This window comes from Scyliorhinus canicula, chromosome 5 (genome assembly GCF_902713615.1).
Source record: "Scyliorhinus canicula chromosome 5, sScyCan1.1, whole genome shotgun sequence".
Taxonomy (NCBI): domain Eukaryota; kingdom Metazoa; phylum Chordata; class Chondrichthyes; order Carcharhiniformes; family Scyliorhinidae; genus Scyliorhinus; species Scyliorhinus canicula.
Genome location: NC_052150.1, coordinates 221,084,674 through 221,106,340, shown reverse-complemented (window position 1 = coordinate 221,106,340; position 21,667 = coordinate 221,084,674). Strand labels below are relative to the sequence as shown.

The 21,667-nt window shown below is 51.1% G+C and overlaps 1 protein-coding gene across 3 annotated transcripts in view; it reads left to right on the top strand.

Annotated features, from left to right (window-relative positions):
- The window catches only part of dlec1 (DLEC1 cilia and flagella associated protein), a 191,005-nt gene that overhangs the window by 145,228 nt on the left and 24,110 nt on the right, over nucleotides 1–21,667 (top strand). For all 3 annotated transcript variants that reach the window (XM_038798563.1, XM_038798564.1, XM_038798562.1), the window contains exons 33-36: nucleotides 64–186; nucleotides 1,195–1,289; nucleotides 2,406–2,493; nucleotides 9,375–9,569. In XM_038798563.1, the coding sequence (XP_038654491.1) occupies nucleotides 64–186; nucleotides 1,195–1,289; nucleotides 2,406–2,493; nucleotides 9,375–9,569 (501 nt within the window). The remainder of the gene's footprint in view (nucleotides 1–63; nucleotides 187–1,194; nucleotides 1,290–2,405; nucleotides 2,494–9,374; nucleotides 9,570–21,667) is intronic.

Genomic DNA, 21,667 nt, shown 5'->3' with positions numbered 1-21,667 from the left:
TTGCAACAGGGTGCTCTCAATCACAGATGATAATGGTTCATTTTTAATTGTCTTGATTCCCAGGTAGTTCCTGCTGGCGGGTTTGTCACAATCAATGTCTCCTTCACCCCACTCACACTTACTGGAGTGACAACAAATGTTGAGTGCGAGGGCTTTGCCTTCGGACACCTCAGTCTAGACGATCAGGTGATGTAGTGTCTTTGTTAAGATAAGAGAATTTAATGTAACATAATAATAATCTTTATTAGTGTCACATGTAGGCTTACATTAACACTGTGATGACGTTACTGTGAAAAGCCCCTAGTCGCTACACTCCGGCGCCTGTTCGGGTACACAGAGGGAGAATTCAGACTGTTCAATTCACCTAACAGCACGTCTTGTGGGAGGAAACCGGAGCACCCGGAGGAAACCCACGCATACACAGGGAGAATGGTACAGTTGTAAAAATGAGGACAGTATTGGCGGACTGGAGCTATTTCGGAAGGTTGTATGGTTGAAAGAGGTTACAGAGATACGGAAGGGCAAGGCCAGGTCTTTGTTTTCTTTATTCGTTCATGGGATGTGGGTGTCGCTGGCTGGGCCAGCATTTATTGCCAATCCCCGAGGGAATTTAAGAGTCAACCACATTGCTGCGGGTCTGGAGTGAAATGTAGGCCAGACCAGGTAAGGATGACAGATTTCCTTCCCTTAGTGGACCAGGTGAATTTTTACGACAATCGACAATGGTCGTCATTAAACTTTTGATTCCAGATTTGTTTTATTTAATTCAAATTCCACCATCAGCAGTGGTGGGATTTGAACCCAGGTCCCCAGAGGTACTCTGGATCTCTGGATTATTACTCCAGTAACAATACCACTACGCCACTGCCTCCATGGCATTAGAATACTTGAATCTGAAGATAACAAAGATCTGGATTAGGATTTCAGCAGCAGGTGGGCCTGTTACAACTGTACCATTGGCAATTATGCTTTGAGCATAGCTGTGGAATTTCCTCCCTAAACCAATTCAACATTCTCTCTTCTTTTAAGACATTTCTTAAAACCTACCTCTTTTTTTTCCATCTGTCCTAAAATCTCCTTTTGTGACTCTGTGTCACATTTCTCTGATTAATTTAGTAAAGCATTCCAAGTGTAAAAGCGCTGTATAACATTGTTATTCCCAGTCAGTTGACCTTTATCTTGCACTTTCCCCAGGCAACATTTGGAACACCCGGGAAAGTGACTCGAAACCAAGGATACGACTCAGAGGCTTTACGCCTCGACTTCAGGGCAGTGGTAAAGCCTGCTTTGTGAGTACTAACAAGCTGGCTTTCCCCAGCTTCCTTCTCCTTTTTTATTGTTTGAATCTTTGGACAAAGTTCAGCATCTGTGGGCAAGGGGGCAGAATGTCAAGTCTGCTTCTCAGGAGGTGTCTGAGACCAGCCTGAGCATAAGTGTTCCTCATCTCCCCTCTCCTCATCCCATCCAATTTAACTCACCTTTCCTCTCCTCGAGTATTATTCCTCAGATAGTAGGTGGTTTCTGCATGACCATGCTGAGGTGACCACTTTTTATGTGCGCGCATGAATGACAAGGGGATATCATAGCAGCCCCCACTCCTCTCCTCGCCTGATATCCACATACCTGTACTTTCTAGTCAAGATCACTTGTGAATGATCAGTAATGGGATCTTGGCCAATCTTTCCCCTTCCCAGCCTAGGACACTGACATAAGTTGTAACCTTCATGGTTTTATACAAAATAAATGTTGTAATAACCATACCACCTTTCGTGTCTTCCTAAGGTCAGTAAAGTAGCCCAGACCTAGAATTCTCGTGCTCCATATGGCTCAGGGGTCATCTGGTGTTTTTACCACTGAGCCCTTGGGGACAGCAGCTCAATCGACTCATTTGTTTTTAGAATTTACAGTGCAGAAGGAGGCCGTTCAGCCCATTGAGTCTGCACCGGCCCCTGGAAAGAGCACCCTACTTAAGCCCACTTCTCCACCCCATCTCCGTAAACCAGCAACCCCACCCAACTCTGAAAACAATATCCTGGAGCCCTTCAGTATGGACCCGCAGACTGTCAATAACACTCCAGTTGTAGGTACGAGACCTGTTTATTACTTCTTCCCTTCCAGTGATGCCCCATCTGACACTCAATCATACATCTTCAATCAGAAGGCCGGTGTACTGGGGTCTACTACCAGCCCTTTAAGTTGTAGAATGTGCACGGATTACAAGGAGATGGGTACACAGAACACTACTGGCACACAGGAGATAAATACTGAAACCAGGAGTAGGTACACATGTGAGGGATGTTTAGAGTTTATGGGGAATTCAGAACCCAAGGGCCCCACAGAAAGAGATTAAAGGGCTGCAGAAAACAATAGGATGGCTCTTATACTCACAAGCTTTCTATACCCAGGTTAAGCGTTGCAATGGATGATGACGATGAAGACCTTACCTTTTATGCAGCTGCAAGTGACTTGATCCCAGGTGGACTGGAATGTGGGGTGAGTAATCTAATATTGACTCAGATCTCTGGATGAACATAAGAACTAGGAGCAGGAGTAGGCCATCTGGCCCCTCGAGCCTGCTCCGCCATTCAATGAGATCATGGCTGATCTTTTGTGGCCCACTTTCTGGCCTGAACTCCATAACCCTTAATCCTTTTATTCTTCAAAAAACTATCTATCTTTATCTTAAAAAAGTCTCCCCTTTGTAAAAAAAACACATTGTACCCATCCTATCGAATGCCCTGATTCCTTGCTGGGGCACGGTTCAGTGAGTGGCTATTGTGGAAGGTCTCTTCTATCTAAATTACTTTTCTTTGTCGAATGCCACAAGTGACATTTTATGACTCTAGACAGATTGGCGGCGGCCTTTTTAACCATGGGACCACAACCAAGACTGATCATACAATGTTGACACATGCAATTTCCAGAAGAACCTTGACTGAAATTTTCCCTCCCCTACACACCTTTACTCTGTCAACCAGCAGAGTGTCCATTCCTTGTCCACACTTTTGTTACCTCCTCAATACTCTGCTTCTAACATACCAGCCCCCATGTTTTTCCCTTTATTACCTCCATCCATCACTCTGTCTTTGCCACCCTGTCAAAATCTCCATCCGCAATTACAACTTCCTTCAATGCCTCATCCCTCTATATTTGCTCCTACTTCAAACTTCTTTAATTGTTTATCCAGATTGGATCCAAAGCTGGAGCTCTGATGTGTAAGTGTGGGCCCCGATGATGCAGAAGTGATGAGGTGGGACTGCTACAATCCATGTTTTTTTTAAATGCTGTTGGGGGTTTCGGATCGAATCTGGATCTTCAACTGGTGCATGGGTCCAGGAGATGGACGCGACAAGAGAGTGGGCTGGGGAGGGGGAAAGGCCGCTCCAAAATCTAACCATTTGGATCACACGGGGAATGACGTTAAAACAAATCTCGTGACACTCAAAGGGATGACAGGCCCCATTAACTTAGCAAAGTTAAAGCGAATCGAGACAACATTAAACAAGGACATATTGTATCCTTGCATTTTGTTTCTTCTTCAAGTACTTAACTGATTCCCTTATGAAGTCTGTGGTCTAATCTGCTTCCACCACTCTGTCAATCGACTCCAAACTCTAGCCACACTAACACTTACGACTTAGTCTCTTTCAGTTCCGAAGGAGAGTCGTATTCGACTTGAAATGTTAACTCTGTTTCTCTCACCACAGATATTGCCAGATGTGCTGAGTTATTTGTTTTTAATACTTATTCATACAAACATACTTATGAATATATGAATTTGGAGCAGGAGTAGGCCATTCGGCCCCTCGAGCCTATCCTGCCATTCAGTAAGATCAGGGCTGATCTGATTGTGGCCTCAACTCCACATTCTGCCGACTCCCCAATAATCTCTAACTCCCTTGTCGGTCAAGAATCTATCGACCTCTGCCTTAAAAATATTCATTGACTCTGGCTCCACTACTCTCTGGGGCAGAGAGTTCCAAAGATTCACAACCCTCTGAGAGAACAATTTCTTCTCATCTCCGTCTTAACTGGGAGACCACTTACTTTGATGTGCCCCCTACTTCTTGTCTCCCCCATAAGGGGAAAAATTCTTTTCAGCATCCACCCTGTCAAGTCCCTTCAGGATCTTCCATGTTTCAATATGATCACCTCTCAATCTTCTAGACTCCAATAGATACAGGCCCAACCTGTTCAACCTTCCCTCGTAAGATAACCCCCAGCCCGCCATCCAAGGTATCAGTCAAGTGAACCTTCTCTGAATCCTTCTAACGCATTTATATACTTTTTTAAATAAGGAGACCAAAAATAATAATAATAATCGCTTATTGTCACAAGTACGCTTCAATTAAGTTACTGTTGAAAGCTCCTAGTCACCACATTCCGGCGCCTGTTCGGGGAGGCTAGTACGGGAATTGAACCGCGCTGCTGCCTTGTTCTGCATTACAAGCCAGCTGTTTAGCCCACTGAGCTAAACCAGCCCCTCGACGACACAGAATTCTAGATGTGGTCTCACTAATGTCCAGTCCACCTGTAGCAAAACATCCCAACTTTTATATTCCATTCCCCTTGCAATAAATGACAACATTTTTGTCATTTATTTGTCAACAGTTTTGGTCTCCTTCTCTGAGGAAGGATGTTCTTGCTCTTGAAGGAGTGCAGCAAAGGTTTACCAGACTGATTCCAGGGATGGCAGGACTGTCATATGAGGAGGGATTGACTAGGTTGGGATTGTTCTCGCTGGAGTTCAGAAGAATGAGGGGGGATCTAATAGAGACTTATAAAATTCTAACAGGACTAGACAGGGTAGATGCAGGGAGGATGTTCCCAATGATAGGTGTCCCCAGAACCAGGAGTCGCAGCCTGAGGATTCAGGGTAAACCATATCGGACAGAGATTTAAAAAAAATAAATTTAGAGTACCCAATTCATTTTTTTTCCAATTAAGGGGCAATTTAGCGTGGCCAATCCACCTCGCCTGCACATTTTTGGGTTGTGGGGGCAAAACCCACACAAACACGGGGAGAATGTGCAAACTCCACACGGACAGTGACCCAGAGCCGGGATCGAACCTGGGACCTCGGCGCCGTGAGCCTGCAAGGCTAACCCACTGCGCCACCGTCCTGCCCTTATCGGACAGAGATGAGGAGACATTTCTTCACCCAAAGAGTGGTGAGCCTGTGGAATTCATTACCACAGGAAGTAGTTAATGCTAAAACATTGAATATATCCAAGAGGCGGCTGGATTTAGCACTCGGGGAGAGTGGGATCAAAGACTATGGGGATAAAGCAGGATTAGGCTATTGAGTTCGATGACCAGCCACGATTGTAATGAATGGTGGAGCGGCTTGAAGGGCCAAAAGGTCTCCTGGCCTCCTCTTGCTCCTATCTTCTATGTATCTTATGTATTCCATTTGCCATCCTAATCACTTGCTGTATCTGCATAGTAACCTTTCCTGATTGAAGTACAGAGGGATCTGGGTGTCCTGGTACATGAGAGTTCTGCAATCTTTCTCCATTTAAATATTATGCTTTTTTTCTGTTCTTCCTGCCAAAGCGAGCAAGTTCAGATTTTCCATCTGCCAAATTGTTGCCCACTCACTTAACCTATCTCTGTCCCTTTGCAGACTCTGTATGTCCTCTTCACAACTTAATTTCCTATCTACCTTTGAGTCATCAGCAAGTTAAGCAACCATGCATTCATTCCCTTCACCCAAGAGATCGATATAAATTGTAAATAGATGAGACCCCCACATTGATCCCTGTGGCAATCCATTTGTCACAACTTGCCAACCCGACAAAGACCCATTTATCCCACTGTGTTTGCTGTAAGCTAACCAATCCTCAATCCAGGCTAATATGTTACTCCTTTCACCTTAAGTTCTTATTTTGTGTAGCAACCTTTGATGTGGGACTTTGTCAAATGCCTTCTGGAAATCTAATAATAATCTTTATTATTGTCACAAGTAGGCTTACATTAACACTGCAGTGACGTTACTGTAAAAGCCCCCAGTCACCACATTCCGGCACCTGTTCGGGTACACCGAGGGAGAATTCAGAATGTCCAATTCACCGAACAAGCATGTCTTTCAGGACTTGTGGGAGGAAACCAGAGAACCCGGAGGAAACCCACGCAGACACAGGGAGAATGTGCAAACTCCACACGGACAGTGACCCAGGGCCGGGATTCGAACCTGGGTCCTCAGCACCATAGGCAACAATGCTAACCACTGTGCCTGCCCGAACAGGCGCCAGAATGTGGCAACTAGGGGCTTTTCACAGTAACTTCATTTGAAGCCTACTTGTGACAATAAGCGATTTTCATTTCAGAACATGCACAGACAGTGACCCTAAGCGGGAATTGAACCTGGGACCCTGGTGCTGTGAAGCAACAGTGCTAACCACTGTGCTACCGTGCCTCCCATAAGTACAGCACATCCACAGGTTCCCCTTTAAACATGATGCTTGTTACTTCCTCAAAGATCTCCAATGAATTAGTCAAACATGATTTCCCTTTTCACAAAAACTTGTTGGCTCTGCCTGATTGCATTGAGATTTTCTAAGTGCTCCACTATAATCTCCTTAATAATAGAATTTCCCTATAAGAACATAAGAACTAGGAGCAGGAGTAGGCCATCTGGCCCCTCGAGCCTGCTCCGCCATTCAATGAGATCATGGCTGATCTTTTGTGGACTCAGCTCCACTTTCCAGCCCGAACACCATAACCCTTAATCCCTTTATTCTTCAAAAAAATATCTATCTTTACCTTAAAAACAGACGTTATGACAGACGTTAAGCTAACTTTCCTGTAGTTTTCTGCGTTCTGTCTCCTTACTTTCTTGAATAGAGAAGTCACGTTTGCTATTTTCCAATCTGATGGGATCTTTTCTGATTCTAGGGAATTTTGGAAAACATCTGCTTTCTGAGCAGCCACTTGTTTTTTTTTCCAATTAAGGGGCAATTTAGCCTGGCCAATCCACCTACCCTACACATCTTTGGGTTGTGGGGGTGAAACCCACGCAGACATGGGGAGAATGTGCAAATTCCACACGGACAGCGACCCAGGGCCGGGATTCGAACCTGGGTCCTCGGTGCCGTGTTGCCCTAGCAACCACTTGTTTTAAGAGACCAGAATGCTGTCCACCAGAACCTGGAATCTTGTCAGCTTTTAGTTCTAATAATTTCTCAGCACCCTTTCCCTGGTGATTTTAATTGTTTTATGTTCCTCCCTCCCTTTCATCTGATTCACAATTAATCTAGGATGTTATGTGTATCCTCTTTCGTGAAGACAGATGCAAAATATCTTTTTTAAAGTATTTTTATCAAGGTTTTGCAGAATTTTTCATAATAAAACAGTAGTAACCTTAATAACAAAACAAACTAGAGTGAACATTAACATCGTGCAAAAAGGGAATATACAATAGCAATTAAATAGACATTACCCCATGCGACCCAGTCTTCCCACATCATCCCAATGAAGCACTGACCCCCCCCCCCCCCCCCACGGATTGCTGCTGCTGCTGACATTTCAATTTTCCCTGAGAAAGTCGACGAACGGCTGCCACCTCCGAGAGAACCCTAGCGTAGACCCTCTTATGGCAAACTTTATTTTCTCGAGGCTGAGAAACCCAGCCATGTCGGTAACCCAAGTCTCCACACTCGGGGGCTTCGAGTCCCTCCACATTAATAAAATCCATCTCTGGGCTACTAGGGAGGCAAAGGCCAAGACGTCGGCCTCTTTCGCCCCCTGAACTCCTGGGTCTTCTGACACTCCAAAGATGGCTATCTCTGGACTCGGCACCACCCGTGTGTTAAGCACCTTGGACATTGTCCTCGCGAACGCTTGCCAGAACTCTCTAAGCTCCAGGCATGCCAAAAACATGTGGACATGATTTGCAGCGCTGCCCTTGCACCTCATACAACTACCTTCTACCCCAAAAACCTTGCTCATTCTCGCTGTCGTCATGTGTGCCCAGTGGACCACCTTAAATTGAATTAGACTGAGCCTGGCACATGATGAGGAGGAATTAGGGACCTCTGCCCACGGACTCGCTTCCAACTCCTCACCAAGCTCCTCCTCCCACTTGCCCTTGAGCTCCTCCACCGGGGTTTCCTCCACCTCCTGTAGTTCCTGGTAGATATCCGACACCCTCCCCTCCCCCATCCAGGTGCCGGAGACCACCCTGTCCTGTATCCTCAGCGTCAGAAAGGCCACCACCTGTTTTTTCAGGAAGGCTCGTTGCAGATATTTAAAGGCGTTTCCTGGCGACAGATTAAATTTGTCCTCTAGCGCCTTCAAACTGGGAAAGCTTCCCTCTATGAACAGATCTCCCATCCTTCTGATGCCTGCCCTCTGCCAGCTCTGGAACCCACCATCCATCCTACCCGGGACGTAGTTGTTGCATATCGGGGTCCAGACCGACGTTCCCTCCACCTTCTTGTACCTCCTCCACTGTCCCCAGATCCGCAGTGTCGCCACCACCACCGGACTTGTGGACTAACGGGTCAGCGAGAACGGCAAAGCAGCCGTTATCAAAGCTCCCAGACTAGTACCTTTACATGAAGCCGCCTCCAAATGCTCCCATGCCCCCCACCCCCGCCCCGCCCCATCGCCCACTTCCTAATCATAGCTATATTGGCCGCCCAGTAGTAGTTGAGAAAGTTTGGCAGCGTCAACGCCCCCCCCCCCCCCCCCCCCCCCCCCCCGACTGCGCTCAAACAGCGATCTCCTTACTCGCTGGGTCTTATTCGCCCACACAAAGCCCGTAATGATCCTACTCACCCGCTTAAAAATGGCCTTAGGGATGAAGATGGGGAGGCACTGAAAGACAAAACAAAAATCTGAGGAGGACAGTCATTTTCACGGTCTGCACCCTCCCTGCCAGTGACAGCGGGAGCATGTCCCACCTTTTATCCTCTTCCATTTGCATGTCCCACCTTTTAAAGTCCCCTCTATTTGCTCCACCAACCGGGTCAGGTTGAGCCTGTGCATGGCATCCCATTTCCTGGCCACAGATGCAAAATATATGTTTAATTCATCCACCATTATCTTATTTTCCATTATTAGTTCCCCATTCTCACTCTCTCGGGGACCAACATTCACTTCACTTACTCTTTTCCTTTTTAAATCCTTGTAGAAACTCTTATAATCTGTTTTTATATTTTTAGCTCACTTTCCCTCATACTCTAATTTCTCCATCCCTGTTAATTGTTTAGTCATTCTTTGCTGTTTTTTATATTCTGTCCAAACTTCTAACCTGCTGCTCATTTTTGCAGAATTGTACGCTTTTTATTTCAATTTGATATTATCTTTAACATCCTTAGTCAGCTTGACTATTGAATGCCTTTCTAATCCCATCCTCATCTCCCACCCAGATACAAAGAGAAATGCTGACAACACGTGGCTTGAGGCTAACGAACTCCACTGAGACCCCTCTCTACTTTCAGTTCTTGCTGCATCAACCATTCTGTATATTGAATGTGGAACCCAAAGACATCCTTAAATCGTCAAACAGTGACCGGGAGGAGAATACGAAGATGTTGCTGCTAAACCCATTGCAGCACATGCACGTAAGTGTCGGGGGGATATGGAGGAATGGGAGTTAAGTACAGCCTTCTCTTGAAACTAAAATCTCTCTGCCTTAAGGTCATAGCCGAGAACGAGTTTGCTTCCACTCTGCTGCCAGAAGTGCCGTAGAAACCCTGTTTACGCGTACAAAGGAGCTTCTGTCACACTAATGACAAATTCACAGCCATGGTTACCAAATAGAGCAACAACTACACACCAGAATCTGTGCTGTGTGTGAATTTGCACACCCAGGGTAAACACTTACTGCTCGTTACAGCATTTCAAATATTAGCCCACTCTGCCCACCACATTCTCCTGCCTGCTTTGAAAATATAATGCCATGAATCTAATACTTATGTGCAGATTGAATACTGCATTGAATTAGTGAGGCAGTAAGTTGCATTTATACAGCGCCTTCCCCTTTATATGTTAACTATGGTAGTTAATCTCTTCCTGGGGTTTTGAAGGAATTGTTGGCTGAGATCATCATCATCATTACATCTGGGGGGGGGCGATTCTCCGATATGGAGGCCCCATGTTCGCGCCGTCGTGAACGCTGTCACGTTTAATGACGGAGCGAACAGGGCCTGGGCACCACCTATCCTGGCCCCCACAGGGGGCCAGCACGGCGCTGGAGCAGTTCACGCCGCTCCAGCATCCTTACCAACCCGCGCAGTTGGGCCAGCTCAATCCTGCGCATGCGCAGTTGGGCCGCGCCATCCTGCGCATGCGCGGGGAACTTCTTATGCGTGCTGGCCCCGACCCAACATGGGGATGGTGTTCAGGGGCTGACCGCGCCGATAAGTAGGCCCGGGGGGGAGGCTGGCCCGCCAATTGGTGGGCCCCGATTGAGGGCCAGACCCCATCGGACCCCCCGACCCCCCGGGTGAAGGAGCTCCCCCCCCACAGGCCGCCCCCCCCCGAGCGTTCTTGCAGAGTTCCCGCCGGCAGCGACCAGGGGTGAACGGCGTGGGCGGGACTCTTGTCGTGTCGGAGTGGCTGCTCGGCCCATCTGGGCCGGAGAATCAGCAGCCCCACCAATTCCAGCAGCCGGCGCCGCACCAAACGCGACGTTGCAAATGGCGGCGATTCTCCGCATCTCGGAGAATCGCGCGCCGGCGTCAGGGCGTCGTGGTGCGGTTGCTCCGATTCTCCGGCCCGGCGCGGGGCTCGGAGAATCGCCCCCATGATCTGTCCAAGGCATTGGCTTGCAGTCTCCTTCATTTTTTTCTTTTTATTTATTGTCATTCAAACGTTTTCCATTTTGCACATAGCACCAAAGCAAAACAACACACCCCCCCCTTCCCGGTGCAAAAACGAAACCCCAGACACCCTCTTCCCCCGCCTTCAACTAACGGTGACCAGCTCTTTGAAATACACAATAAACGACGGCCATCTTTAGGAGAACCCCTCAATTGCTCCCCTCACGGTGTATGTGACTTTCCTTATACTTTTTGTATAGGAACTCCATCAGACCTCCCTGCCACACTCCTGAGTGGAGAAATTGACCATCACCATTTGCCTTTGAGCATTCAGTGAGGCAAAGGCCAGGACATCGACCCCGCACCCATCTGTAGCTCGGTCAAGTCTGACGCCCCAAATATGGCCACTAAGGGACAGGGCTCCAATTTAATTTTCAGAATTGTTGACATGGTGCTAAGGAAGGGAGATCCAGAACCCCACAAACTTAAAACATGACTAGAACATGTGCACATGGTTGGTCGGATCCCTCCACAGCGCTCGCACTTGTCCTCCACTCCCGCAGAAATCCTGCTCATCCTGGACCTAGTCAAATGAGCCCGAGACGCTACCTTAAGCTGTATTAAGCCAAGTCCAGCACAGGAGGACTTGGCGTTCGCCCTCTGCAGGGCCTCAGTCCACACCCCATCCTCCAACATCAGCCCCAACTCCTCCTCCCACTTGACCTTAACCCCCTCCACCCATACTGCGTCTTTGGACATAATCCTTCCATAGATACCTGTGATACTCTCCTCCTCCGACCCTGCGAACGAAAGAACACTCTCCATCAACGCGGTTGGCAGCGCCACAGGGAATGTCGGAAAGAATAGTTTCACAAAGTTAAGAACTTGCAGGTGTCTGAACAAATCTGTCTCCGAGAGCCCAAATTTCTCCGACAACTTCTCCAAACTCACAAACTGCCTGATGTACCATCAATTGTACGCGAGGCGAGTGATTTACCAAAGTCTGGCTTTAATTGACTAGAACACAGCTCTGCGATCGTCTACAATGGAAAGGGACGATCGTCAGTCGTCTGACCATTTATACCTCGTTAATAGAGGCGTGGTTAACTCAGCCTCTCGGCCAATCGGTCGAGAGGCACATGACCGACCAGGGCCAATGGTAAGCCGACGTTCTGGCCCAATGGCAGACGAGTATGCAGATCATATCACCACATTCACCCCTTGCGGAGAAGGAAGGCGGGGGGGGGGGAGAACTGGTGATATGAGTAGCCGTCGGGAGAATAAATTTTCTCTCCTTACCCTTATCGAATTTGGGGGCTTCCCACTGGCCCAGACATAACGATATTTACAAAAAGAAAGTCCATGGGGCTGCAGAACTCTAGAAGGATTCGATCATTCTTTTGGTGGTCCTTGACGTCCTGGCCGAGCGCCGCAGTGGAGGAGTTGACGTCGGATCGGCTGATGATTCTGCTGATGTCCTGGAGTCCGGGAGCGATAGACTTCAAGTAGTCTCCGTCACCTGAGCTGGCCGCGGAGATGCCATGGATGAGGGATGGGGAAGCTGAGTGGGGTGCTGGGGTGAAAAAGGGGAGGGGGGGTCTGTGGTGGTGGGGGGGGGGGGGGGGGCGCACGCCGGCAGGTGCCAGGTCCCGGAGGGAGACCGTGTCCTGCCGACCGTCGGGGTACTCCACATACGCGTACTGCGGGTTAGCGTGGAGTAACTGGACATGCTCCACCATCGGGTCGGACTTATGCACCCGCACATGCTTCCGGAGCAAGATGGGCCCGGGGGTGACCAGCCACGTCGGGAGAGGGGATCCAGAGGACGACTTCCTGGGGAAAACAAGAAGACGCTCATGAGGTGTCTGATTAGTTGCGGTACAGAGGAGTGAGCGGATAGAGTGCAGGGCATCGGGGATCACCTCTTGCCATCGGGAAATAGGGAGAATTCTGGACCGGAGGGCCAGTAGTATGGTCTTCCAGATGGTACCATTCTCCCGCCCGACCTGTCCGTTACCCCGAGGGTTATAGCTGGTCGTCCTGCTAGAGGCGATGCCCCTGCTGAGCAGGAATTGACGCAGCTCGTCGCTCATAAATGAGGACCCCCGATCGCTGTGTATGTATGCGGGGTAGCCGAACAGTGAGAAGATGGAGAGTAGGGCCTTAATGACGGTCGATGTGGTCATGTCGGGACAGGGAATGGCGAAGGGGAAGCGGGAGTGTTCGTCGATAACCGCCAGGAAGTAAATGTTGCGATTGTTAGAGGGAAGGGGCCCCTTGAAGTCAATGCTAAGACGTTCGAAGGGGCGGGATGCTTTGATCAGGTGCGCGCGCTCGGGGTGGTAGAAGTGCGGTTTGCACTGGGCGCAGATGTGGCAGTCACGGGTTACTGACCTGACTTCCTCGATGGAGTAGGGCAGGTTGCGGGCCTTAATGAAGTGGTATAGGCGGGTCACCCCTGAATGGCAGAGGTCTGCGTGGAGGGAGCGGAGGCGGTCTGTCTGCGCGCTGGCGCAGGTACCGCGGGACAGGGCATCAGGAGGCTCATTGAGCTTCCCAGGACGATATAAGATATCATAGTTGTACGTGGACAACCCGATCCGCCACCGTAACATCTTGTCATTTTTGATCTTGCCCCTTTGTGCATTATCAAACATGAAGGCTACTGACCGTTGGTCTGTGAGGAGGATAAACCTCCTGCCGGCCAAATAGTGCCTCCAATGTCGCACGGCTTCGACTATGGCCTGGGCTTCCTTTTCCACAGAGGGGTGGCGGAGTTCGGAAGCCTGGAGAGTTCTGGAGAAGAAGGCCACGGGTCTGCCCGCTTGGTTCAGGGTGGCCGCCAGAGCTACTTCTGATGCGTCGCTCTCGACCTGGAAGGGGAGGGCCTCGTCGATGGCGCGCATCGTGGCCTTTGCGATGTCCACTTTGATGCGGCTAAAGGCCTGGCAGGCCTCCATCGACGGCGGGAAGGTCGTGGTTTGCATGAGGGGACGTGCCCTGTCAGCGTAATTGGGAACCCATTGGGCGTAGTATGCGAAGAACCCCAGGCAGCGTTTGAGGGATTTGGGGGTATTGGGGAGAGGGAGTTCCATCAGGGGGCGCATGCGCTCGGGGTCGGGGCCTATCACTCCGTTACGCACTACGTAGCCGAGGATGGCTAGGCGGTCGGTGCTAAACACGCATTTATCCTTATTGTACGTGAGGTTAAGGAGTTTTGCAGTTTGGAGGAATTTCTGGAGGTTGGCGTCATGGTCCTGCTGGTCGTGGCCGCAGATGGTGACATTATCAAGATACGGGAAGGTAGCCCGTAATCCGTACTTGTCGACCATTCGGTCCATCTCCCGTTGGAAGACCGAGACCCCATTTGTGACACCAAACGGAACCCTAAGGAAGTGGTAGAGGCGCCCATCAGCCTCGAACGCGGTGTACAGTCGGTCACTCGCGCGGATGGGGAGCTGGTGGTAAGCGGACTTAAGGTCCACAGTGGAGAAGACCTTGTATGTCGCGATCTCGTTTACCATGGTAGAAATACGGGGGAGAGGATGCGCGTCCAGTTGCGTAAACCGATTGATGGTTTGGCTATAATCGATGACCATCCGGTTTTTCTCCTCCGTCCGGACCACCAGCACTTGGGCTCGCCAGGGGCTGTTGCTGGCCTCGATGACCCCTTCCGTCAGCAACCTCTGGACCTCGGATCTGATGAAGGATCGGTCCTGGGAGCTGTACCGTCTGCTCCGTGTGGCGACGGGTTTGCAATCGGGGGTGAGGTTAGCAAACAGGGAGGGGGGGTCCACTTTGAGGGATGCGAGGCTGCAGACAGTGAGGGGGGGGGGGGTATAGGGCCGCCGAATTGAAAGGTCAAGCTCCGCAGGTTGTACTGGAAGTCCAGTCCTAGGAGTGCCGGTGCTCAAAGGTCAGGGAAGTCAAGGAATTTATAATTTTTAAAAACCTTCCCTTGGACCGTGAGGTCTGCGATGCAGCACCCGGTGATGTGGACGGAGTGCGAACCTGAGGCTAAACCGATTTTGCGTGTTACGGGATGGACAGGGAGCGCGCAGCATCTTACCGTGTCAGGGTGAACGAAGCTTTCCGTGCTCCCGGAGTCCAGCAGGCAGTCCGTTTCGTGGCCGTTGAGGTGGATCAGCGTTGTCGTTTTGACGAGCGTGCGTGGACAAGACTGGTCGAGGTGAACGGCCGCGAGCCGTGGAGAAAATCCGTCGTCGCCGTCCGAGTCGATGCTGGAGGGACCTTGCGTGGCAGACCCAGAAGTCTGTGGCCAGGATCCATATGTGAGGTCTGTTCCCCAAGATGGCGGCGCCCAGGATCCGCACGTGGGGTCGGGGCCCCAAGACGGCGGCGCCCAGGATCCGCACGTGGGGTCGGGGCCCCAAGATGGCGGCGCCCAGGACCCGCACGTGGGGTCGGCGCCCCAAGATGGCGGCGCCCAGGAAGCCCTTGTGGCTGCTAGTGGCGGAACTAGCGTTGCCGGCGCTGCGAGCGGATGAGGTGAGGCGCGCAGGCCGGGTGCAGGAGGTGAGTTAGATGCATCAGCTGCGAGGACGCGCAGGCCGGCTCCAGGAGGCCAGTTAGATGCATCAGCTGCGGAAGGATGTAAGGCGCGCAGGCCGGGTGCGGGGGCCCGGGGGCGGGGGGAGCAGAGTCGCGCTGCAGGCAGGCAGGTACCGGGAGGGCTCGGAGAGGCAAGCTGGTCGGGCGCCGGGGCCCGGGGGCGGGGGGGGGGACGTGCGGGGCAGGCCGGCAGAGACCTGGAGGGGCCGGGGAGGTGCGCATGTCGGCCGGCGGGGCGCGAGTCGGTAGCAGCTGGGGCGGCCCTGGGGGAGAGAGGGAGGCACACAGGCCGTTTGCAGAGGCCTGGGGGCGGGGGGGAGAGTGCTGTGCAGCTTCCAGATGCGCCGCAGCCAGCGTTTTGGCCTGGCAGACCATGGAGTAGTGGCCCTTCTTCCGCAGCTCTTACAGAGGGCGGAGCGGGCTGGGCAGCGCGAGCGAGGGTGTTTAGCGTACCCGCAAAAGTAGCAGCGGGGCCCCGCAGATTTATCGGGGCGTCCCGCGGCATAAGCCTGAGGCGGGTGGCGGGTGGGAAGCGTGCCAGGAGTCCTGGCCAGGGTCATAGGTGCGAGCGCTTAGATCTGCGACCTCCAGGGAGGCGGAGAGAGTCAGCGTCTCAGTTAAACTGAGTTTGTCTCTTTCCAGCTGGCGGATCACGGGAGACAGCATCCCAGCCACGTAAGCGTCTCTGGTCAGTAGCTCCATGTGCTCTGTAGCGGACACCGCTACACAGGAGCAACCTCTCCCCAGGGCATAGAGGGCCCGGGCGTATTGGCCTAGAGACTCACCGTGGACCTGCTTTCTGGTGGCCAGCAGATGTCGAGCGAATACCCTGTTGACCGGTTTGATGAATTGTCCTTTTAGCTTTTGTATAGCGTCATCATAATCCGTTTCCTCTTTGATTATTGCGTAAGCGTCAATACCCACGCTGGAATGGAGGACGTGCAGCTTCTGTGCCCCGGTGGGGGGGTGCTTGTAGATGCTAGGAACCCTTCGAGGCAAGTCAGCCAGAGTTGGAAAAGTTCTGCAGAGTTCGGAGTTTGCGGGCTGATGCGGAGGCATTCGGGCTTGATGCAGAACTCCATCTTCAAAGTTGTAGTCAATTAAATTGATGTATCATCAATTGTACGCGAGGCGAATGATTTACCAAAGTCTGGCTTTAATTGACTAGAACACAGCTCTGCGATCGTCTACAATGGAAAGGGACGATCGTCAGTCGTCTGACCATTTATACCTCGTTAATAGAGGCGTGGTTAACTCAGCCTCTCGGCCAATCGGTCGAGAGGCACATGACTGACCAGGGCCAATGGTAAGCCGACGTTCTGGCCCAATGGCAGACGAGTATGCAGATCATATCACCACATCCAGCCCCCTGCCGTCAGCACCTCCTCCAGCAATGTGGAGTCCGGCTCCATCGGGAAGCTCTGTATCTTCTTTCTGGCAAAATCCCAAACCTGCATGTATCTAAACATTTCCCCCTGCTCCAGCCCATACTTTGCTTCCAGCTCCCTCAATCCTGCAAACCGACCCCTAAGAAACAAATCTTTTAGTGTCTTAATTCCCTTCTCCCATTTCCGAAAATTTCCATCCCACTTCCCTGGCTCAAATCTGTGGTTCCCCCGAATCGGCATTTCCCTTGACCCTGCCCCCAACCCGAAGTGTTGGCAAAACTGCCTCCAAATTCTCAATGAAGCTATTATTACCGGACTCCCTGAGTATTTCCCCGGGGCTATCGGGAGCGGGGCCATTGCTAGTGCCTTTAACCCCGACCCCCTGCACAAACTCTCCTCCATTCTGACCCACTAGGAATCAAGCCCTCTGACCCAGCACCGCACCTTCTCCACATTCGCCGCCCAGTAGTAATACATCAGGTTCGGGAGACCCAAACCCCCTGCCTGCCTTCCTATCTGTAGCAGCACCTTTCTAACTCTGGCCACCTTCCCTTCCCATATGAATGAAGTAATCCTTCCCTCAATCTCTCTGAAAAGAGCCTTTGGCAGGAAAATCGGCAGGCATTGAAAAATAAACATAAATCGCGGCAACACATTCATTTTAACCGCCTGTACCCGACCCGCCAGTGACAGAGGGAGACGATCCCACCTTGCCAGATCAGTTTTCACTCTCCCCACCAAACTAGAAAGGTTGTACCTACGCCCCCCCCCCCAACCACTCCCGGGCAACCTGCACCCCCAGGTATCTAAGTGAGTCCCTGCCCTACAGAATGACAGCCCCCACCCCTGCCCCCACCCCCGGCCTAGTCACCACAAAATACTCATTCTTGTCTAAATTTAGTTTGTACCCTGGGAAAGACCAAAACACTCGAAGCAGCTCCAATATTCCCCCTATCGACACACTCTGTTCCGACATGCATAACAGCAAGTCATCGGCATATAAGAACACCCTATGCTCCATCCTCCCCGCACTATTCTTTTCCATACCCCTGAACTTCTTGATGCGATGGCCAACGGCTCAATCGCAAGTACAAACAGCAGGGGGGGACATAGGACATTCCTGTCTAGTCCCACGGTGGAGAGAAATGTATCTTGAGCTGATGTTGTTTGTGCGGACACTCGCCCTCGACTCCTTATATAGTAGCTTTACCCAATTCACAAATCTTGGTCCAATCCCAAACCGTTCCAGCACTGCCATCAAGTGCCCCCATTCTACCCGATCAAACGCCTTCTCAGCGCCCAGTGCCACAACCACCTCTGTTTCCTTCCCCTCCGCCGGTGCCATAATGACATTCAATACCCTTCTAACGAAGGGTAAAGAGCTGCCTCCCTCTCACGAACCCTGTCTGATCTTCACCTATCACCTTCGGGAGGCACCCCTCCAGCCTCCCCGCCAGTACCTTCGCCAATACTTTTGCTTCCACATTCAAAAGTGATATGGGCCTCTTATCTTTTTTTAGCAACAGGGAAATCGATGCCTGCCCCAAAGTTTGTGGTGACACTCCCTTCCCTATCCTCTCTTCAAACATTCCCATCTTCAGGGGTGCCAACTTATCCTTGAATATTTTATAATATTCCACTGGAAACCCATCCGGCCCCGCCACCTTCCCCGACTGCATCCTTCCAATCGCATCCTTTATCTCCTGCTCCACTATCGCTCCTTCTAATGTAGCCCTGTCCCCCTCCCCTAACCTCGGGTACTCCAACCCATCTAAAAATTCCAGCATCTCCCGGTCTCCCCCAGGTGGCTCTGACCTGTACAACCTCTCATAAAATTCCTCAAAGACCTTGTTAATCAGCCACCACCAACTTCCCTGCCCTATCCCTCACCAATTTCCCTTACCGCTGCTTCCCTCCGTAGCTGATCTGCTAACATACTCCTTATCTCCATAACCTTATCTCCATGCTCGTAAACTGCACCCCTCGCTTGTCTCAGTTGGCGCACCGCCTTCCTGGTGGATAGTCGGTTAAAGCTCGCCTGTAGTTCCTTCCTCTTTTCCAACTTCGCTGGGTTCTGCATAATTCCTATCTACCTCCAACATCTCACCTATTATCCTCTGCCGCTCCAACCTCTTCTCTTTGTCCACCCTGGCCTTAAACAAGATCATCTCACCCCTCACTACTTCCTTTAGAGCCTCCCAGACAACTGCTTTCGACACCTCACCCGTACAGTTGAAACCTATATATTCCTCAATTACCTTTTCAATTTTGTCAACCAAAAGTCCCACATCTAATTTCCACCCCGGCCTCTGTGCTACCCCCTTCTCCAGTACCATATCCACCCAATGCGGAGCATGATCTGACACTGCAATTGCCGAGTATTCCGACCCCTTAACCTCAGCCAGCAAAGCCTTCCCCACCACGAAAAAGTCGATCTGCGAGTATACCTTATGGACTGCTGAGAAAAACGAGTACTCCTGTTCCCTCGGGTGCAGAAACCCCCCATTTCCACCATTAGCCCAGCCAACGCCTTCTCCACCCCCCCCTCCCCCCCTCCCTCCGATGGGACCAGCGAGCGCGGCCATGACCCGTCCAACCTTGGCTCCTGCACCAAGTTCCAGTCCCCCCCCCCTGTATCAGTTTGTGTGTGTCCAAGTCGGGGATGGCCCCAAACTCCTTCTTTGCGAATCCCACATCGTCCCAATTGGGGCCGTATACACTTAACAGCGCCACTAACCTCCCCTCCAGCGCCCCTGTCACAATCGCATATCTCTGCCCCTGATCTGCCATCACGTTCTCCATCTGGAAATGTACTCTTTTGCTGACCATTATCGAGCCCTTCCGTCAAATCCGGAGTGAAACATCTGACTAACCCAGCCCCTTTTAAGTCCCACCTGGTCCTTCACCCTCAAGTGAGGTTCCTGCAGCATTGCTACATCAGCTTTCAAATTTTAAGATATCCATCATCATCATACCACCGGGTCCTGCCCCATGAGCCTGACCCGCCCATATCCATTATTAACATCGAACCCCTTCCCCCTCCCCCTCCCAACTCCCCCCCCCTACATTTCCTCTCAAAAAAAACATTTCTCAGCATTGATGATCCCCCCCCCACTCGCCTCATAAGCCCATCAAAACCTGCTAACCAGGCTCCAATGTCCGCAGCCCTCCTCTCACCTCACCTCTGTTCGCTAGCCGACTTTAGTTAGCTAGCGTGGGTGGCTCCTCACGTCAAGGTATACCATCCCCTCCCAACCAGTCCCAGAGAAAAAAAAACATAAACAACAATCCAATCCATACAATTCACTAAAATAGAACCGTCGTAACACAGAATGCCAATCAACCCAACCAATAACTTGAACTCTGTAACAATGTGAAGTGAAGTAAATTACAATACACGTCAATAATAAGAAAGTTATAACATTTATCCATTTTGCAGCTCCCCAATCACAGATCACAGTCTCTCCTCCAGCCCCGCTCCTCACGTCTGTCCCAAGCCTTCTGCCCTCACGAGCGCCTCAGCCACCTTCACTGACTCGAAATAAAAGTCTTTGGCATTATACATCACCCTCAGCTTCACCGGGTACACCATACCAAATTGCACCTCCTTGTTGTACAATGCCACCTTCACTCGCCCGAACGCCACTCGTCTTTTTGCCAACTCCACCGTCAAGTCCTGGTAGATCCGAACTCTAGCACCATCCCACTGCACCTCACGCTTCTGCTTCGCCCAGCTTAACACCTTATCCTTCATGCAGTACTTATGGAAGCAGATAATTATTGCTCTTCGCGGCTCATTCACTTTGGGCTTTGGCCTTAATGACCGATGACTTCGGTCCAGCTCGTACCGGGAGGGGTTCTCACTGTCCCCCATCAACTCCGCCACCCTCTTAGCGAAGTATTCTGTTGGCCTTGGGCCTTCTATCCCTTTAGGAAAGCCCACAATTCTCAGATTGTGCCGCCTCGAGCGGTTCTCCAAGTCCTCGAGCTTTGCTCGGAGTCCTCTGTTGACCTCCACCACCCTCCGCAGCTTGTTCCCCATCGAGGTGAACTGGTCGCTGTGTTGCGACACGGCCTCCTCCACTTCCTTCATCTTCTCGCCTTGCTCTCTCACCTCGGCCGATGTCTTTGCCACAGCTACCCCCACCGGGGCGATTGCCTCCTCCACCAATGACTTCAATGCGACTGCCATCTCCTTCCTCAAAGCCTCCATGTGCCTCGCAAACTGCTTTTCCAGCTCCATAGCCATCACCTCGGTCATTGTGAGCAGTGCGGCCCCACCATGCGGTCCGACATCCGCCATCTTGTTCGCGCTTTTGCTGGTCCTCTCATTCAACGGTGAGCCCACGTTTCCTCCCTTCTTCGACAACTTTAACAACTTATTTTTTTTCCTTTTTTTTCCCCTTTCTTTCAATCTTTTTTTTATAAAAAAAACAAAAAATTCTTCCTTCAAAAAAAACTCACAAAGTTTCTTTAAAACTTCTTTCTCTTCCTTTTTGTATTCCTCAAGAATTGCCCTGGGACTGGACTTCAGTCTTCTTACACCATTCTAGGCTGGAGCCACCCGATGTGGGACATCTCACCTACATCGCGCCCTGGCTTCGGGCCTGCCGCCTCTTCCTCTGTTAGGCTCCGCCCCCGCTGCTCCGACTTCCGTGCACGCTGGGCCCGATGCCTCAGCTCCCGCCGCCCGACACCCACGCGGGGCTCCTCGCCTGCTTTCAAACCGGCCCCGCTTGACGCCCGGGACGGCCCCAAAGGCCGACAACAATCGGGGGGGAGGAGAGCGAAGAATCGGGGAAACCCCCAAAAGCGACGCAAATAGTGACCACTGGCGGGAGCTCCTCTCGATGTGGCTGTCCCGCTCGCAAATGCGACCGGAAGTCCCCTAATTTTAAATGTTGCCGACATGTCTCCATATCTTCAGGACGGAGACGA